The sequence below is a fragment of the Sapajus apella genome, unplaced genomic scaffold, assembly GCF_009761245.1.
Source record: "Sapajus apella isolate SASKATOON/1434 unplaced genomic scaffold, GSC_monkey_1.0 scaffold37, whole genome shotgun sequence".
NCBI lineage: Eukaryota > Metazoa > Chordata > Mammalia > Primates > Cebidae > Sapajus > Sapajus apella.
The window spans coordinates 7,467,322-7,485,618 of record NW_022436977.1 but is presented as its reverse complement, the minus strand read 5'-3'; the positions used below and the strand labels follow the sequence as shown (position 1 = coordinate 7,485,618).

The following is an 18,297-nucleotide window of genomic DNA, read 5'->3' as shown; positions in this document are numbered from 1 at the left end:
ATCTAACTAGTATTGCATAGTTGTGCAATACCATCCAGCTGTGGACCTTAGGTGGAACAGAATGAAGATGGGCGGGAGAAATTCCCAATTCAGGGACAGAAGCAGCCTTCTAGCTCATTGCTCAACATGGTCATGAGATAACCCTTTTTCTCTCCTTCTCAAATATTCTACTTGAAGGCTATCCTTTACAGGGAGAACTTTGGTAGTTATTTGCTCTCTCCAACTGATTATTTATTTGTAGTCAAAGTGAAACATATCCTTTATGGGGAGAGATTAAGCAAGTAATTGTTCTATCCAACTGATTATCCATTTGTAGTCAAAATGCTCTTTTTCAAATAGATTCAAGGGGTTCATGTGCAGATTTGTTACATGGATATATTGCATAACTATGAAATTTGGACTTCTAGTGTGCACTTCACCAGAATAGTCAACATGGTACTCAAGAGAGTTTTCAACCTTCAGCCCTCTCTCACTCTCCCTCCTTTTGAAGACCCCAGTGTCTATTATGTCCCTCTGTATGTTTAGCTCTCACTTATAGGTGAGAGCATGTGGTATTTGATTTTCTCTTTCTTAGTGATTTCACTTAGTCTAATGGCCTCCAGCCCCATCCACGTTGCTGTAAAAACCATGACCTCATTCTTTTTTAGGGCTGTGTAGTACCCCATGATGTGTATACATCTATCTTTTTATCCAGTCATCCATTGATGGACACCTAGCTTCATTTTATTTACAGCAGCCCCCCCCAAAATACCAAAGAATTTTTAATCAAGGAGGTGAAAGATCTCCCCAAGGAGAACTATAAAACGCTGATGAAAAAAATCACAGGTGACACAAACAAACAGAAAAACAACCCATGCTCATGGATTTGAAGACTCAATATTGTTAAAATGACCATACCGTCCAAAGCAATATACAGACTCAATGCAATTCCTAAAATGTAATTTTGATCAACGCATTCACCTATTTAAAATAATTTGGTGATTCACTGTTGCCTACAGAATAAAACTCGCAGCATGGCTGTCCAAGACTCAGGGCCATAGTGTCTTCTCTATCTGCCTATATTTTCAGATCCACTAACACACGGTACTCTCCTCCTTTAATGCTTTGTGCTAGCTATTTCCACTGCCTGTGATGTCCCTGTCTCCATCTTTAGTTACCTGCCCCTTCAGGTTATCACTTAGACATCCTACCACTTTCTCCAGGAGGCCTTAATACTATAAGATGTCTCTCCTATGGTGTCCCACCAAATTTAATTCTTCCATATCTAAGTAGACCACACTGTATTCCAGTTCCATATCTACTTGTTTTTCTTACTGTCCTTCAAACATCTTAGTTATGTGCCTTTGTAACCCCAATGCCTTATACAGGAGCTGAAATGCAGCAGGTGCTTAAAAAAAAATCTGTTGAATGAATGAAGAAATGGGTGAATGAATAAGAGATCAAAGGTGATGCCACGTAAAGGAGGTAAAAGAAGAACTCTTCTAATTACGTGATACCTTTCTCTAGCCTTCCCAAATGGGAATAAATAAAAGAGGTAATAGCATTTATCTTCCCATTCTTTTTGGCTGTTGTCCTTTAGTGTTAGAGATGCTATGCTGGATGAACCATGGAGTATAATTCAATGTTGCAAAGCAGTCTCACATTTAAAAAATTTAACAACAAAAAAAACTCACTTCAGGTTCTTTTTTATGGGTGACCAAACACAACTGTGTGCTTATCTCTGACACTCACTATGAAAGCCCCCTTCACTCATATGATTGGGATCTAGGCAGGGAGATCCACACCATAAGTGTTCCAAAACATTTAAGCCTCATAAATGCTATCTGGAGTAAAGAAGGCTCTAGATACAGTCGCTCTTATTTGTGAATTCTGTATTTCAGAACTTGCCTACTTCTTAAAATTTACTTGTAACCCAAAAATAAGTACTGATTGTTCTCAGAGTCATTTATGGGCATGTATATCCAAAGCAGATAATTTTTTCATTTCAATAGTTTTGGAGGCACAGGTGGCGTTTTGTTACATGGATAAGTTCTTTAGCGGTGATTTCCAAGATTTTGGTGCATCAGTCACTGAGGAGTGTACACTATACCCAATATGTAGTCTTCTAACACGCACCTCCCTCCTAGACTTCCCAAAAGTCCATTATATCATTCTTATGCCTTTAAATCCTAATAGCTTAGCACTTACTTATAAGTGAGAACATACAATATTTGGTTTTCCATTCCTGAGTTACTTCACAAAGATAATGGCCTCTAGCTCCATCCAAGTTGTTGCAAAGGCCATTATTTCATTCTGTTTTATTGTGGAGTAGTATTCTATGGTGTACATACACATCTTCTTTATCCACTCATTAGCTGATGGGCATTTTGGTTGGTACCGTTTTTTTGCAGTTGTATATTGTACTGCTATAAACATGCATATGCATGTGCCTTTTTCATATAATGACTTATTTTCCTTGGGTAGGTACCCAGTAGTGGGATTGCTGGAACAAACAGTAGTTGTACTTTAAGTTCTGTAAGGGCTCTCCATACTGTTTTCTATAGTGGTTGTACTAATTTACATTCCCACCAGCAGTGTAAAAGTGTTCCCTTTTACCACATCCATGCCAACATCTATTTTTTTTAAATTATGGCCTTTCTTTTTGCAGGAGTGAGGTGATTAAATTGTGGTTTTAATTTGCATTTCCCCACAGCAGGGAAAAATTTTGAGTCACCTGACGCACATATTCTTAGCTGAGGTTGAACAGGGTGACGCTATGACTTATTGCTTCAGCTCTCATGTTGTTAAAAAAAAAAAAAAAAGTGTTTTTGTGGTCTGTTTAGTGCCACATTTTTCACATTTTTGTGCCTTTTGTCCATGATTTTGCTGTTTAAAATGGCCCCTAAGCATAGTGTTGAGTGCTGTCTAGTGTTTCTAAGTGCAAGAAGTCTGAAGTGCCTTACAAAGAAAATACATGCATCAGACAAGCTTCATTCAGGTATGAGTTACAGTACTTTTGTCTGGTTGGCCATGAGTTCAGTGTTCATAAATCAAATATATATATATATATATATATAAACAAAGGCTCTTTCAACAGAAATGCACATAAAACAAGGCCATCAGTGGACAAGAATGGTGTTTTCAGAAGCTTGCAGAAACCTAACCTTGTATTTCCCCTAGAAGCAATAGTTCAGTATTTGCTAATTCAGTGTTGGTGACAACTTTATAAAACATAACTACCGTAAATAATGAGAATAAACTGTGTATTAGTAAAAAGAAAACTCAGTACGGGGTAATAACTTCACCAGGGCCACCTTCCTGCTTTGCTGAACCAATCTCCATAAGAAGACAGTTTACCATGGCTTAGGCTAAGGCAGAAAAAGGCTTGAGTTTTAATCTCAGGTCTCCCACTTACTACCCATGTGACCTTCTTCTAGACACTAAACACTTACGGTCTTATTTTCTTAGTGGTAAAATGGGTAAAATACCATTTAAAATCCAGACTATCTCATCAGATCACACACATAATCACATAGATATTATACATGAACGAATATTTTATACTTTTAAATTCTATGCAAATACAAACTACATTATTTCTTTATAATTCCAAACATAAAATTAGGTTGTTTTGCAGGAAAATGCATGTAGCACAATAAAGATCTCATGGTTAAAGACTAATGGACTTTCTGTATTACAGACTTCACTGTAGAAAAACAGCCAAGTATGCAGAGACAAAATAAAGCTGACGTTAAATTATGGAGTTACAAATGACAACTACAAACGTATTAATTTACTGGACAAATCTGAGAATAAGTAAGTGAGTAATTATGATGCTCCTTTCTGTGATCTTCTCCTATATCTCCTCTAATTTAGTACAGCTACATTCACTAAGCAATGGACTAACCAAAGACATTGTTGGCTGAATTATAAGCAGCCTCTAGGCAAGCCCAAATGTAAAATTGGAACAGAGAGGAAAGCTGGCCGGTTAACCTCTATTTCCATCCTTTCCTCATTTGTTTGAGATACCGTGAAGAGAGCTCTTATGAGCCATACTTCAGCCTCCTAAGAGTTCTGCATATAGGCCTGATGGCAGGGAGACTCCCTCATCCAGTATACCTCTAAAGGCACTTTCAGAAAAACTTTTTGTTTTTTGGGAAACAAAGTTACTGAGAGTTTAAGAGAATTCCTCATTTTTTCCTTCATTGGCTGAATACCAGTTAATGAGTAAAGTTGTAAAGTTGGGAAAGACTACTCTAAGAGTCTTTTCTATGCCCTGGATTTCTAACTCAGAGATAAGCATCCACAGAATCTCCAAAAAGCATTAGATGAAAACAGTGAGGCTTACGAGCCAACCACCTCTATTACCAGATCAAGTTACATTAAAGCATCAAACATCATCAGGGATGCCAATGAATATTTGTCTTTATCTAATCAGGGTCTTCCCTCCTGACGAAATAAAAGAAAACCAGGCTACACAGTTGGGCCAAATAGAGATCTATGTGCAATGCCTTGTTTCACAGTATTCCTCAGAGCTTTTTAAATAGTTTGAAAAGATATTTAAAAGCCTAAAACATATTTGTTGTTTTAATAATGAAATGGCAGGTAGTATGGGGACAAAAAAAGAAACCAAAAAACAAACAAACAAACAAAAAACAACTAGGGCCTTTGAGCTTCTTAATTTACTTTTCTGTACAGATATAGGCCAGGCCTCCCCACCTAAAAAGACTGGCATTGTTTCCCATTGCTGACAAAGGTTTTAACTCTCAGGACCTCTAAAAGGTATGCTCATAACAAATAGTGACTTTCTGCTTCACTTAGGCCATCCCCACAACCTGCAAGTGATGCTGGAGAACAACTATTCTGTATTATCCTTAGAACAAGAAATGAACTAAGATTCTGACTTTCCCCAAGAGCAATCTTCTACACCCTTCTCAGTCATTTGAACAAGGGAAGAACCTGGCTGGAGGTGAAGGGCCCCTACAATCAGAAATGCCTTTTCTAAAGACTAACATTCCACATGTCCTCATCATTTGTGGGAGCAATTTAAAAAATAATCCTTGGAAGTCGTATCTCTAAACCTTTTCCGTTCTCACTGTAAATTATTCCTCCCTTGTCATACCATGCCTACATGAGACATCACAATAGCCACCTAACTTGGTTCTGCTGTGTCCTCTCCTTGCTACTCAATTCAGTGGACCAGCAGCTGATCAGACATGCAGAGTCTCAGGTGCCACCCCAGAGCTATTCCGTCAAAGACTGCACTTGAAGAAGATCCTCAGTGATTCATGTACCCATTAAGTTTGAGAAGCACTGTTCTGAGCCATCCACACTATCAGCCAAACCATTCCCTTTTTTAGTAAATCACTACTGCTCAGCCTGGCTAGAAGGCCCAAAAGAGACACTTCAAAGTCCTCAGCATTACTTTCCACTCCTGCTACTATGCACTCTCCATGGAAAGGAGACTGCCTTCTGCAGAACACAGGTTGAACACCTGGCACAGTGCTTAGTGGATACTAAGGATATCTCTTCCTCCTGGGATCTATTTGGAAGTCTCTAGTGAAGTGGTTATAAGCCTAGGTTCTAACATCAAAGTTTTAGCTCTAAAACTTACTTACTCTATGAAATAGAAAAACTAATTTTACTTCACCAGACCCCTTTCCACCTTTGTGAACTGAAGATGTTTATGATAGTGCCTTTCTCCTGGTGTTGCTGTGAAAGCACTCAATTGGTATTAGCTACCACTAGTGTTCAAGCTCAGATCAACATCTCTTCAATGACTACTTTAGTTGCTTTAGTCTTGGATACTTTTCCTCTCATTTAAAGGGCTACTGTACCAACAGGTGAAGCACACAACTTAGCACCCAATTATAACACTCCTGAAGGGGCCTTTAACTTTTTCATATTGTTGATTTTGTCATCTAACCCTGATCTTAATAATAAAAAGGGGTTAGGATTACTGTTGTTTTTACAGATTGTGAAAGTAATTCATGGCCACTGGAGAAATTTATAGAAAGTAGAGAAAAATATAAAAAAGAAACTGAAAATCAGCCATAATCTCACCCCTCAGAGACAACTGTTAACATTTAGAGTATTTCCTTCCAGAGAGTAGATCTTACATTTCAGGAGGGCAAGGAGAAAGTCTTAACCTTCTTGGAATTTCCCATGACTTCCCCTTCATCCATAATGCCCTTTCCTATCTACCCCATCAGCTAACCTAGCACAACGCTGAGCATTTACCAGTGGACAAATACATACCTGTTCCTTGGATGAATGATGTATTGATTTAAGTGGCTGGTCCCTATCTGTATCTGTTAAGACCCCTATAGGCTTGTCCCTGTAGATATTATACACAGACTATCTACAGAAAAAGGGAAGTTGTCAGAGTCAGTGACATAATTTGGTTGGTTCTTCACTCAGTTCTAACTGCTATAAGTGTGCCCATATCTGTATTCTACGTGACTGCGACTTGTGTTTGGTGGTAAAACTGCATTTCTGGTGGTCTCACATTTTCCTTTTCAACATACTCAGATTGCACATACCTACAGGAATGGTCATCCCATGAATTTTATCAGCCCAGCCTGCATAATACCGAAGGGTTTTGATGACACCCTGCAAATCCACATAAAAAGCTTGTAGGAATGGTTTGCCACCATTTAGGGATTCCATGGTCTGTTGGAAAAGAAATGGAGAGATATTAAGTTCCCAGAACTTTCCAGCAATACACTAACTAATTTCTGGAGCAGAAGAAAAAAGGAACAGAGAGAATACAAATGAATATGAATGGAGATGCATACCTGGTCAACTATGAATTCTCAAATAAAAAGATTTCTAGTACTGCCAGTTTGGTTTAGTTCCTACTAAAAACCACAGAGAGTATATAGGTTCATGTTCCTGTGCCTGTGTGCTTCCAGTAACCACTATCCAAATACATTAACACAATATTTCCTTAACTAATGATAAAGAAATGTTCTGCTTGTCAAAACAGCTTCCATTATATTAATGATCAGAGCTCATTGGGAATTCTTTGGTGTCTACATCAGTAATCTGAATCCATCTAAAAAGGAGCAGGAACATGGGTTTTTTATGCAACTGATGAGAATAGAAAGTGTTCTCCACAGCTGCCAAGATCCCTGCTGAGAAATGGAATATCCACAGTGCACAGCGAGTTTATTTATTACCACCAAATAAACAAGATCTCCTCTAGGGAAGCCCAGATGTTAACAACTTAAAGGCTGGTTTTTAGTAAACATTTATGTTAACAACCATTATCTATGAAGAGTGAAATATCTGCTCCATTTAATAAAAATGGCAATATTGAACTGCTTTACATTATAAACGTTATTTTAATGACATGTTCCTAAACTGGCTAAGTCTGTAACAAAAACAATGAAAAATGAACACGCTGAAATAGAAGAGTATTTGGACTTTAGAAATATTAAAGTTGTTACAAGTTTGACAAGTGAAATAAAAAAATATGTTTGGGTAATTTCCTTTTTTCCCCCTATATAAGATACACTGGTGTGAAAATTATTTGATCTCTGACAAGGCTAAAATTAAAATATTCTCCAATCAATGAGATGAAAATACTACAACTTCCATTGCAATTTATGTACTTGCTATGTGAATGAAATGAACCTTATTTAAAAACATCATGTTACTTACTACTGTATACTGGCTCACCCTTTAAAAAGGATCAAACTATTTCCTAGTACTTTTTAGAACATGCATGTTTATATGATAGGGATTACATTCTCTATGCAGGCAGCATAGCACCAGAATCTACACGACAGAGTGAACAGTGTCAATAACCAGAATCTGGGCTGCCTAAATAGTGTCCCTGTGAGCTGCTGATACCAGTCATATTCATTGAGAATTGCCAGTTGTAGATTTATTTTCAATTGTGTTTACTCTGGATACAGTATTAATTTCAGTTTTCCAGTCAGGAGCTTTCCTTTCATCCACAGGCTACCTCTTACTAAAATTCACTTTTCTCATAGCTTGAGAGTGTTTAACAGCATGAATCTCATTTAGGTGTGGTAAGAAAAGAGACTTGATCAGTGAGACACATAGAAGAGAAAGAAAGATATTTGAGTGTTATTGTATGAAAATGTAACTGCAGAAATTAACTAATCATGTTCTAGTACAGTGTTAATCCAGTGCTATAGATGTATCTTTGGCTTAATGAAACAGTCATTTATTGACCACCTAGGTGCCCTCATTTGTCACTTACATGCTAAGAACCATGCTAGGATTACCAAAAAAAAGGTAAAATACAAGTTTAATTCTCAAGAAAATCATAATCCAGGGAAGAGATAAGTATAAAAAGCAGCCTTCTCTAATGTGTCCCAAAAAACTTGGTTTTGCATGATATTGATGTTAGCCAGAAAAATGGTAATGAGGCTCAAATAAGCTTGAGAAGCATAAATGCTACTAAATAAAGCCTACTAAAGTAGGCTTTTCCTGTGCCTTTAACACGCCCAGTATCTTGTGAATCTCCAAAAAGGAGTTTCTTTACCATGAAACACTGTTTTCACAGTATGTTTAAACACCTCATTCGAACAGTATTCTCTAGGAAGCCAGATTAGAAAATGTTTTCATTCACAAATAAATGTTACATATAGCTAGAATCCCAAACGATTTCCATAAAGCAATCATTTTGTTCCCATACTGTGAACAGATTTCTGAGGGGGATGGTAGAAGGGAAGAACTATGGTAGGAGGGACACTGAGAAAGGGAATGAATGCTTGCTTTCCCAGAAGCAAGCCCAATAGTAACCTATTTTCCCAAGCAGAGGGAACAATATTATACTCATGGCTTGAATGCCCTGACTGAACAAGGATACCCTAAATATTCACTGATCCCAGGTAGAGATCCCAAGTATATAGTGCATATATTCCTGAAGGGTTCCAGTTTTCAAAAAGTTTATACTCTCTAAGAAATTGACTTTTATTTTAAAAACAGCAGCAACAACAAAACCCATTAGTGCAGGAGTTCCTTATTTGAGGAAAATAATTGTTTTAGTGAAAGAAAGTTGCTATCTCCTGCTGTCTCTCCTTTCTACTGGCTCACAGAATCACAGGGCAAATGGAGCAGAAGTGTATGAGAAGTGCATACTATGCCCTGTGCTTCTGAAGGATTCTCTTCAGTCAAAAGAGGTTAACTCTGGGGAGGTAAAACTTGTTCTATTTCATTCTGAAAAGAATCATCTGATATTGGGTTTCTGTAGGTAGCACGGTGACTATCTTGTTGCTTGACTGTTTTTAATTGGTCATGGGGAGAGAGAGTTTTGTAAAGGAATGTCCTTACCAGTTGGGAAAAGCTCTAGTTTTCTCTTCAAAATTCAGTGATAGGAGACATTCAGCTGATCCTCCACTTCCCCACCTGATCCCCAAATCCAAACATGTCTAATTTTTCATATGTATTATGTACTCCTTAGCTTTTTCCCCAGGTCTGCTTTAAAATATCCTTTTAGAAAGACTGAGGAATGCAAATTTCAGCAGAATGGCAAATTTGGGGTAAAGACTTAATGTTTTCTAAGGTTACTTACTGCAAGAACTGCCCTGTCCCGTTCCACCAAGTCTGCAAGCTTATCCAACAGACGTCCTCTTTCTGAAGCATCCATCCTTCTCCACACTGAACCAAGAGAGAAAGCCAGGCGGGCTGCCTGCACTGCTTTGTCTATATCTGCCTGTTAGAGAGGAAGAGGCACAACTGAAGAAAGATAAACACTCCAAATAAAGGAAGAACCATCTGCTCTCATGAAAAAAGTGAAGCATGAGCATGTACTGGTGTATGGAGAGCATATGTTTACTGCTCTGCTGTTTGAAGGCAGTTATTTCATAAGGAATCTTTTTCTACAAAAGACATACCTTGTCTGCTTCTTGAACTTCACACACCTGTTCTCCTGTGGCTGGATTATAGACAGGGAACACTCTCCCACTCTCTGAGTTCTGCCATTCGTTGTTTATAAAGATCTAAGGGAGTAGACAACAGAATGGGATCTGTGACACAGGTGATAAAGAGCCACTCAATGGCCAAGTGTTATGGAACTACTATGGTAACAACACTTGTATAATAAAAGTACAGAATTTGAAGTGTTCTAAGAGACCTTTCTGGACTCAACCCCAATTTAGAAATTTCCTCCGTTTTTCTTTTAACATCATCTGAAGGCTAACTACAGTTCTTATCTTTCATGAACCTGTCAATTAATGAAAGATACAAATAAGGACAGAAGTCTCACGTACATACTAATCATACACTGAAGCTAAGGTAACAGTTATTGATAGTTCAAGATCTGGCCAATATCCCTAAGGGTTAAATAGTAGATCAAACTGACAGTCATCAAGCCTTAGATCCTACTTTCTCTGCCAGAGGCCTAAGTGACTTCTCAATGAAACCTGAATGGTACTGCAAAAAGCACTCACCTAATTTATAGTCAGGTCCTGAACAATGACTCTGACCGAACTAGTGAGTTAAACTAAACAAGTGATATGTGTAAATCCAAGTTAGATTTATTTCCCTTTGCTGAATAGGCTATATCACATAGCCAAAAGAGAGGGGGATGGGGAGTCGGCAGGTGGGGTATAACTTTCAAATGATCACCCCAGTATTTCCTAAAAGGCTTGGTCTCCTTAGACATGAAATTGAGATTACATTAAAATGGCAAAGAGATGAAAGATTTGAGAAATTATTCACGTCAATTTCTCATAAGATTTGTAATAAATGAGTTAAACGACAAGAGAAAAGATAAAGCAAGAAAAAATTTAAATTGTTATTGGTATTGAGTGAGAAACCTAAACTAATATTTTTAGACCATGTTACCTTAGAAGACATACAAGGATGTTTTACTCTATAAAATTTATAGAGTAAAACCACAATGAAATTTCTGGACTTATGAACCAGTCAATCATCCAATTTAGGATAAACACAATGATAAACTGATTTATATTTATTGCCTGCCATTTAAAAAATAATCAGAGATAAGGCTTAATAAATACAAATCTACCGTTGGAAAATATCAAATTCTAGAAAATGTCCCAAAGCTTTTCTTTTACATTTTTTCCTTGATTTGATAAGAACGATGAGCCCATGTAGAAGGAGGCATTGATTAAGCTAGAACTTTCTTTTCCCAAAAGATTTTTAAGATAAAGCAAAAGAAAATACCTTAGATTTGTAGAGCACTTAATACAGCTATACTGACATGAACAAAACAGCCTTGTAATTGGACATTTTACAGTTTATAATATACGGCTCATAAACATGCTTAACATAATTTACCCAATAAAACCTCAGATAACTTCTAGTCACAGGAAAGACAAAGATGAATAAGAGAGTTCCAAGGCCTCCAGAGTCTGACAGTCTCTATAGTTTATTTAGTACTTAATAACACTGTGAAGCAGGATTTTACTATCTCTATTAAACATGAAAAAATTGAGAGACAGGGAGCTTGAGTCTGAAGAAGCAGGTTCATATTGTGACTGACTCAAAGGCTACTACATTCTTTCCAATATACATAATTTCCAGGATTAGCCAGCCCAAAGAAACAGAACTAGTTAATATTCAAGCCTGAGCTAAGAGTTAAAATTCTTGAATTACTGGTCTGGTTCTCTTTTCATTTAGTCTACTTAACAAATTTTCTCACAGCTCATAGTTCATTACATTTGCATTCTCCTTTGAAACACAGTATGATGTCCAGGTAACAAAAGGAGAAAATTAAAAAGTTAGTTTCATTAAGGATCCACTTCTGGGATATTACCAAGTTTAAGGAAAAAGCAGTCTTACCAATGTCACGATCCTTTTATTCACCATGTGACTGAATCCAACTTTTTAACCTTTGGAATATCACCAGAGTCCACTGATCCAAGTTTAATTTTATGTTTTGTTTTGTTTTGTTTTGTTTTTGGGGGTTTTTTTTTTGAGACAGAGCCTTACTCTGTTGCTCTGTTGCCCAGGCTGCAGTGCAGTGGCTCAATCTCAGCTCACTGCAATCTCCGTTTTTCTGGTTTGAGTGATTCTGCTGCCCCAGCCTACCAAGTAGCAGGGATTACAGGCACCTGCCACCATGCCTGGCTAATTTTTGTATTTTTAGTAGAGTCAGGGACTTACTATGTTGGCCAGGCTGTTCTCAAACTCCTGACCTCAAGTGATCTGCCTGCCTCAGATTCCCAAAGTGCTGGGATTACAGGCATGAGCCACTGTACATGGCCCCAAGTTTAGTTTTTAAGTTTATCTGTGTAGCAATTTTAATTATTTGTAAAGATTGATATTTCATGACTTTTATTGTTTCCTACAGGTTTTCTGAAAATCAAAAAGAAAAACTACTTCATAATTTAAACTTGTTTTCTTACTCTTATCACTTAATCTATTGATCATTTTACAAATCTAAGATGCAGTATAGGATCTAAGATACATTATGAGATTTTAGTGATCTTACATTTCCTGCATTTTAAAACATTTTGGTGTTTCATCATGCTAGGAATTATTTCATCATCAGTCATCAATTATTTCTAACTGTGCTAAAAAACTAAAATAAGGAAACAAAAAATTGTAAAATTGCCTAGAAAGGAATGTCACCACTCTATCATCCTTCAGTTTTCTAGTTGTGTTGTCCAATACATCACCTTTCAAGAAGGTAAAAAACAAGTCTAGAGATGCCATCTTTGCCATATTCTGTTCAGCTTTCATTGAACACAGTTAAGAATTTGGAATTCTTAATTTTCTGCCCATAATGGGATAAGGAATAAAATTAAGAGAATGGTATTTCACAATTATTAGATGAGTGAAAAAATGAAGGCAGAGACAGAGCACTTGAGATTCTAATGATGAGATTAAAATTACTTCATCATTTAATATTTTGCAACAAGAACCTGGACCATCCTGCTTTGATAAAAGGGCATATGACAATTCTTTTATCTTTTCTAATATTTGTTGGTAAAAATGTACTGCCAGGGATGGTGGCTCATGCCTGTAATACCAGTACTTTGGGAGGCCAAGGCAGGCGGATCATGAGGTTAGGAGTTCATGACCAGCTTGGCCAAAATAGTGAATCTCTATAAGAAATTAGCCGGGCATAGTGGCACATGCTTGTAATCCCAGCTATTCAGGAGGCTGAGGCAGGAGAATCACTTGAATCTGGGAGGTGGAGGTTGCAGTGACCTGAAATTGCACTACTGCACTGCAGCTTGGGCAACAGAGTGAGATTTCATCTCAAAAAATAAAAATTACTTGATATTCATAAATGGACAAATGCTGAAGGTAGGTATATGTAAAGGTGACTGAAAAAACAGAGCTTATGTAGAAATCTTAAAAGTTCATTGGCTTCATCAAGCTGATTGACACTTAATAAAAGGGAAAATAGAAAGATTTTTGTAATTGTGAAACAAAAATATGGCCACCTTTTTTTCTGCAGAATCATGAGCTCCCAAATTTTTCAGTAGCATTACAATGTGATAATGCACATGGGAGAAGAACCAGAGATAATGATGAGCTATCACCTACTAGAGATCTGTTTAAAATCTGGAGCCAGTATTTATGAGATGATTATGTTCTTGGTTCATATGACAGCCCATGAGCAGTTATCAGCATTCAAAGGCACTGCCAAATTCAGGCTACATTACCTCCTAAATCAGGAAAATAGGATATAAAAATATGGTTTGCTATGTTTAAATTCTTATTTTGCTGTTTTTTATCAACTCATTCTTACTTCTGTAAATTATTCATAAAATAATAAAAATAAAATGAATACATTGGAACTAGATGGTGAGTGATGGCTATTTTTCCTGGTGTGCCAAAATCAAAATTTTAATTTTACTACATTACTATGTTTGGAGACCTAGTGTTATAAAATGGCATTTAAAAAATTATATGGACAATGTTGTTGGTACATGGAATAACAAATATTTCCAAGGTCACTATTTGAATGTTTGCAGCTCTCTAGGGAATTTCAAAAGCTTTGAATTCTGTCTACGGCATTCTTCTCTGACCAGGCTCTTTGGAGAAATGGTTTATTTCTGAACTGTAGCAGGGAAAGTACAAGGTGAGCCTGGAACACTGTGGTGCCTGAAATCAAGTAAATACTTAAAAATTGATTGATAGAAACCTAATAAAAAGATACAGATGTCAACATGAAGGAGCTCCCAATGGCCAATACTGGAATAATATAGACAAAAAATAATGCTGGAAATAGATTATTGCCCATGAAATGAAAAAGACATCCTAAAAGTTCATAATGATATAAATTTTTAATGAATAAATAAATAATTGTGGGATAAGGAATAGCTCTTATTCACAGAATTACAACTACTAGATGTAAAGAAACGATAGGCTTAGATGATTATTATTTGTCAAATACCATAGTAATAACTGCTTCAGGCAAAATAATCACTCATAGTAAAATTAGTGGGCAAATATACAATGAAAAATGTATGATGGATGTTCATGTAGTTTCAAAATATCTCCCCTCAAGATATTTATTAGTTACAAAGGAAAAAATAGTAACTTTATGTTGGAGAAACTTGGCAGACACCACTTTAATCTAATGATTAAAGCTGACATCACCAGCAATGGGACAAATCGATATCACGTGCAGCTGATATGATATGCTGAGAAAGACACAAGGTCCCTTATGTGGTAGACTTACTCAAAAGGCATAATCTAAATTCAATCTTTAGGGTACAACAGGTAAATCCAAACTAAAGCATATCCTACAAAATAATTCTCCCAACTTCCTTAAACTGCCAACGTCATGAGAGACAAATACTAAAACTGTTCCAAATTAAAGGTCACTAATAAAACATAAAAACCAAATGCATCGTGTAACCATGGATTCTCAGCTGGGCCAGGAAAAAAATACATATTAATGGGACAATTGGTGAAATTTGAGTAAGATTTTTAGATCAGATGATAATATTATATCAATGTTAATTTCCTGATTTTTATAATTTTTACAATTTTAAGATCATTTGGGGAATGTGGATGAAGAGTAGATGGAAATTTTTTGCACTATTTTTGAACTTTATTTTTGTAAATCTGAAATTATTTCAAAATGGGAAGTAAAAAAAAAAAAAACAAAGTTTAAAAGCCAGTGTCATCTTTTGGTGCCTACCTTTCAGATTTTAAATGCCCCAAACAAATTTGTTAAGTGAAGAAATGAGGATTCAACATCTTCACAAACGTTTATTTAAATATGAGTTTGTGGAAAATAAAAATAAGCCATTTGAGTTCTGTCTTAAAACATGGCCTAAGATGCCCAAAATTACTCATTTTAAAATTTAAAAATCAGTTTAACTCAAAGCCTTGTTAATGTCAGTATAAGAGACCAGACAATTTTGCTTTGTAGTCTACTGAATTTCAGAATCAGTATGAGGAAAAATTCTGTGGGCTTTTCTAGTACAAAGGTCATTGAAAGTAGAAAATACATCTGACCCTAAGTTACTTGACTGTTGTTCAGTTTCATCATTTGGAAAGTATACAAAATATCTACTTATTAAAATCATGTAATTCTGTGATGCTGTAACTGAAGGTAAAAGGAACAGATGGTCCATAAAAGAAGGCACTTATCTACTCCAAGTTTCTCAGAGGTTGGAGGGATTAGTTCATATACCTAACTTTCTTTCCATTGTGGCTGTAAAAAACTAACTGTCCCCTGACATATTATGGGTTGTTGCTAATATTAAAAAGACGGAATGGTGGGCACCTAGTTAACATTAACTGGAACAGAATGTCTGCTGAGAGAGGACATGAATCACTTTATTATTATTACTTTTTAAATGTTATTTTAAGTTCTGGGATACTCGTGCAGGACATGCAAGTTTGTTAGACAGATAAACATGTGCTATGGTGGTTTGCTGCACCTATCATTCCATCACCTAGGTTTTCAGCCCCATGTGCATTAGCTATTTTATCGTGGTGCTCTCCCTCCACCCGCTCCCTCTGACAGGCCTCACTGTGTGTTATTCCCTTCCTTGTATCCATGTGCTCTTATTGTGCAGCTCCCACTTATAATTGAGAATATGTGTTTTGTTTTCTGTTCCTAGTTTTCTGAGGATAATGGCTTCCATCCAACTCCCTCCATGTCCCTGCAAAGGATATGATCTCATTCCTTTTTATGGCTGCATAGTATTCCATGGTATACATGTACCACATTTTCTTTACCCAGTCTATCACTGATGGGCATTTGGGTTGATTCCACTATACACATGCTATTGTGTATAGTGCTGCAATGAACATATGTGTGCATGTATCTTTATAACAGAATGATTTATATTCCTTTGCGTATATACCCAGTAATGGGATTGTCAGGTAAAATGGTATTGACATGAATCACTTTGTAACATCTTTCCTGATACGGTCAGCAATACAGTACCTCCCACACCAAGAACAAATCCGAAACACACTGAAGAATGAAGAGAATATTTGAGGAACAACATTTTCTTATGTTATATGTAATATGTACAGTAAAAATATATGTAATAGAAATTCAAGTTAAGATCTACTATATTAAAATATACCATGAACACATCATTCAAGCACTGAAATGTTATTAGTATTCCTGATGCTACTTTTGTGTTTCTTCCTAATCCCATCCTCCAGCTTGACCAACTCAGCCACCACTGGAGTTAACCACTAATCTGTATTTTTAATTTATTTATTCTTATTTGCTTTTTCTTGCCCAAATATAGTAATTATTGGATGCAGGTCTCTGTATGTGTCTATTGTATCAATTTTGTGAAATGCATTAAGATCATCTTGATTGTTATTAACATTTATATTTGTACTATGATCACTGAGAAAGCCATGCTGAAATTTCCCACCTTGGTGGTGGATTTATCAACATATTCATTAACTCTGTATTATTACCTTTATCATTTTCAGGTGAATAGAAGCCTGAAATTTTATTAGCATTTATAAGTTTGTAACCCTTTGATCTCTCTAGTAAACCATTTTTCAATATGAAGTGACGCTCTTTATTACTGAGAAAACTTTGTATTTTAGAGCCTATTTTGCTTAATATTAGCATAGCTACCTAAGCCTTTCTCCAGTATTTGTCTCATTTATCTTTTCCTATCCTTTTGCCTCAACTATGTCTTTATTACTTTTATGTGTCTCTGTAAGTGACATATGGTTAGATTTTATTTAATATGAAAATCTATCTTTTAACTAGCAAGTTTAATCATTTGTATTAATTTTTCAGGTGGGGGAGGGTTCGCTAGAAGCATTTTATGCCTGCCTCCTCCACTTAGAAAAAAACAGAATAGTATATAGACAGTTACACTCCAAATACATTATCCAAAAGAACACTGGAATTCAACAAAGAAAGGACAGGAAGCACCAAAAGCAGGAAAGAAGGTTGACTCTTGAATCCTCCCTGACGGATCAGTTGGGAGCCAGGAGTGATTTCCCAAAGTAGGGAATGCGTGAGAGAGAGACTTCCAGCAGCTTATATCCTCACCATGGAATTGTGCAATCCTGGCCACTAGAGAAGCCCTCAACCTTCCCAAGCCCCGAAACTAATTCAGGGAGCTGCCAGGAGACCATGGGATGAACTGCTCCTAGGAGAGAACTCACACTGAGTCGCACATCCTTTCTGAGACCTAAGCAGCTACAGCAAGACATCATTTCCAAACCTAGCCTTTGACAAACTGTGTGCTGTCCTGAGGCCCAGCAGTGCCAGGATTGAGGCATTAATGAAACTCAGGCTATTACTGCTGGGATAGCAGGGCGAGATGAGAGTGCTATTGCAGCCAAGGCATCCACCCATAACCAAAGCCAAAGTGCCCTTTCCAACCAACACCATAGATACACCTTCAGGAAAAAGTCCTCCCCTATGAAAGTAACTTCAAAAATAGGAACCAGCTGTTAACCAGATGTGCAGATATCAACATAAGGTCAGAGAAAACATGAAAAAGCAAGAAAATATGACACCTCCAAAGAACACATCAAGAGATCTTAATCAGAAAATTTCAAAATCCCAGAGATTGACTTCAAAGAATCTTAGTTAGATCCAAGCGAACTCTGAAGAATACAAAAAAAAAAAAAAAAAAAACATTAAAAAAAATCAGAAAAATAATTCAGGGAATAAATGAGAAATTACCAAAGAGATAAGTATTTTTTAAAGAACCAAAAAGAAATCTGGAACAGAAGAATTCACTGAAGGAAACAAAATGCATTTAAAATCTTAGAATCAGCAAAATAAAAGCATTTCAAATCTTGAAAACAGGTCTTTTAAATAATCCAGTAAAACAAAATAAAGAACAAAGAATTTAAAATATAAGCAAAGATTTTGTGACATTTGGGACAACGTTAAACTGACCAAAT

General features: G+C 36.4%; 1 protein-coding gene across 2 annotated transcripts in view; it reads right to left on the bottom strand.

Moving 5' to 3' along the window:
• The window catches only part of ALDH1A2 (aldehyde dehydrogenase 1 family member A2), a 195,209-nt gene that overhangs the window by 58,216 nt on the left and 118,696 nt on the right, over positions 1–18,297 (bottom strand). For both annotated transcript variants that reach the window (XM_032297324.1, XM_032297323.1), the window contains exons 2-4: positions 9,852–9,956; positions 9,530–9,670; positions 6,522–6,651 (exon numbers count right to left, since the gene is read on the bottom strand). In XM_032297324.1, coding sequence (XP_032153215.1) covers positions 6,522–6,651; positions 9,530–9,604 — 205 coding nt within the window. In that variant the 5' untranslated portion in view covers positions 9,605–9,670; positions 9,852–9,956. The remainder of the gene's footprint in view (positions 1–6,521; positions 6,652–9,529; positions 9,671–9,851; positions 9,957–18,297) is intronic.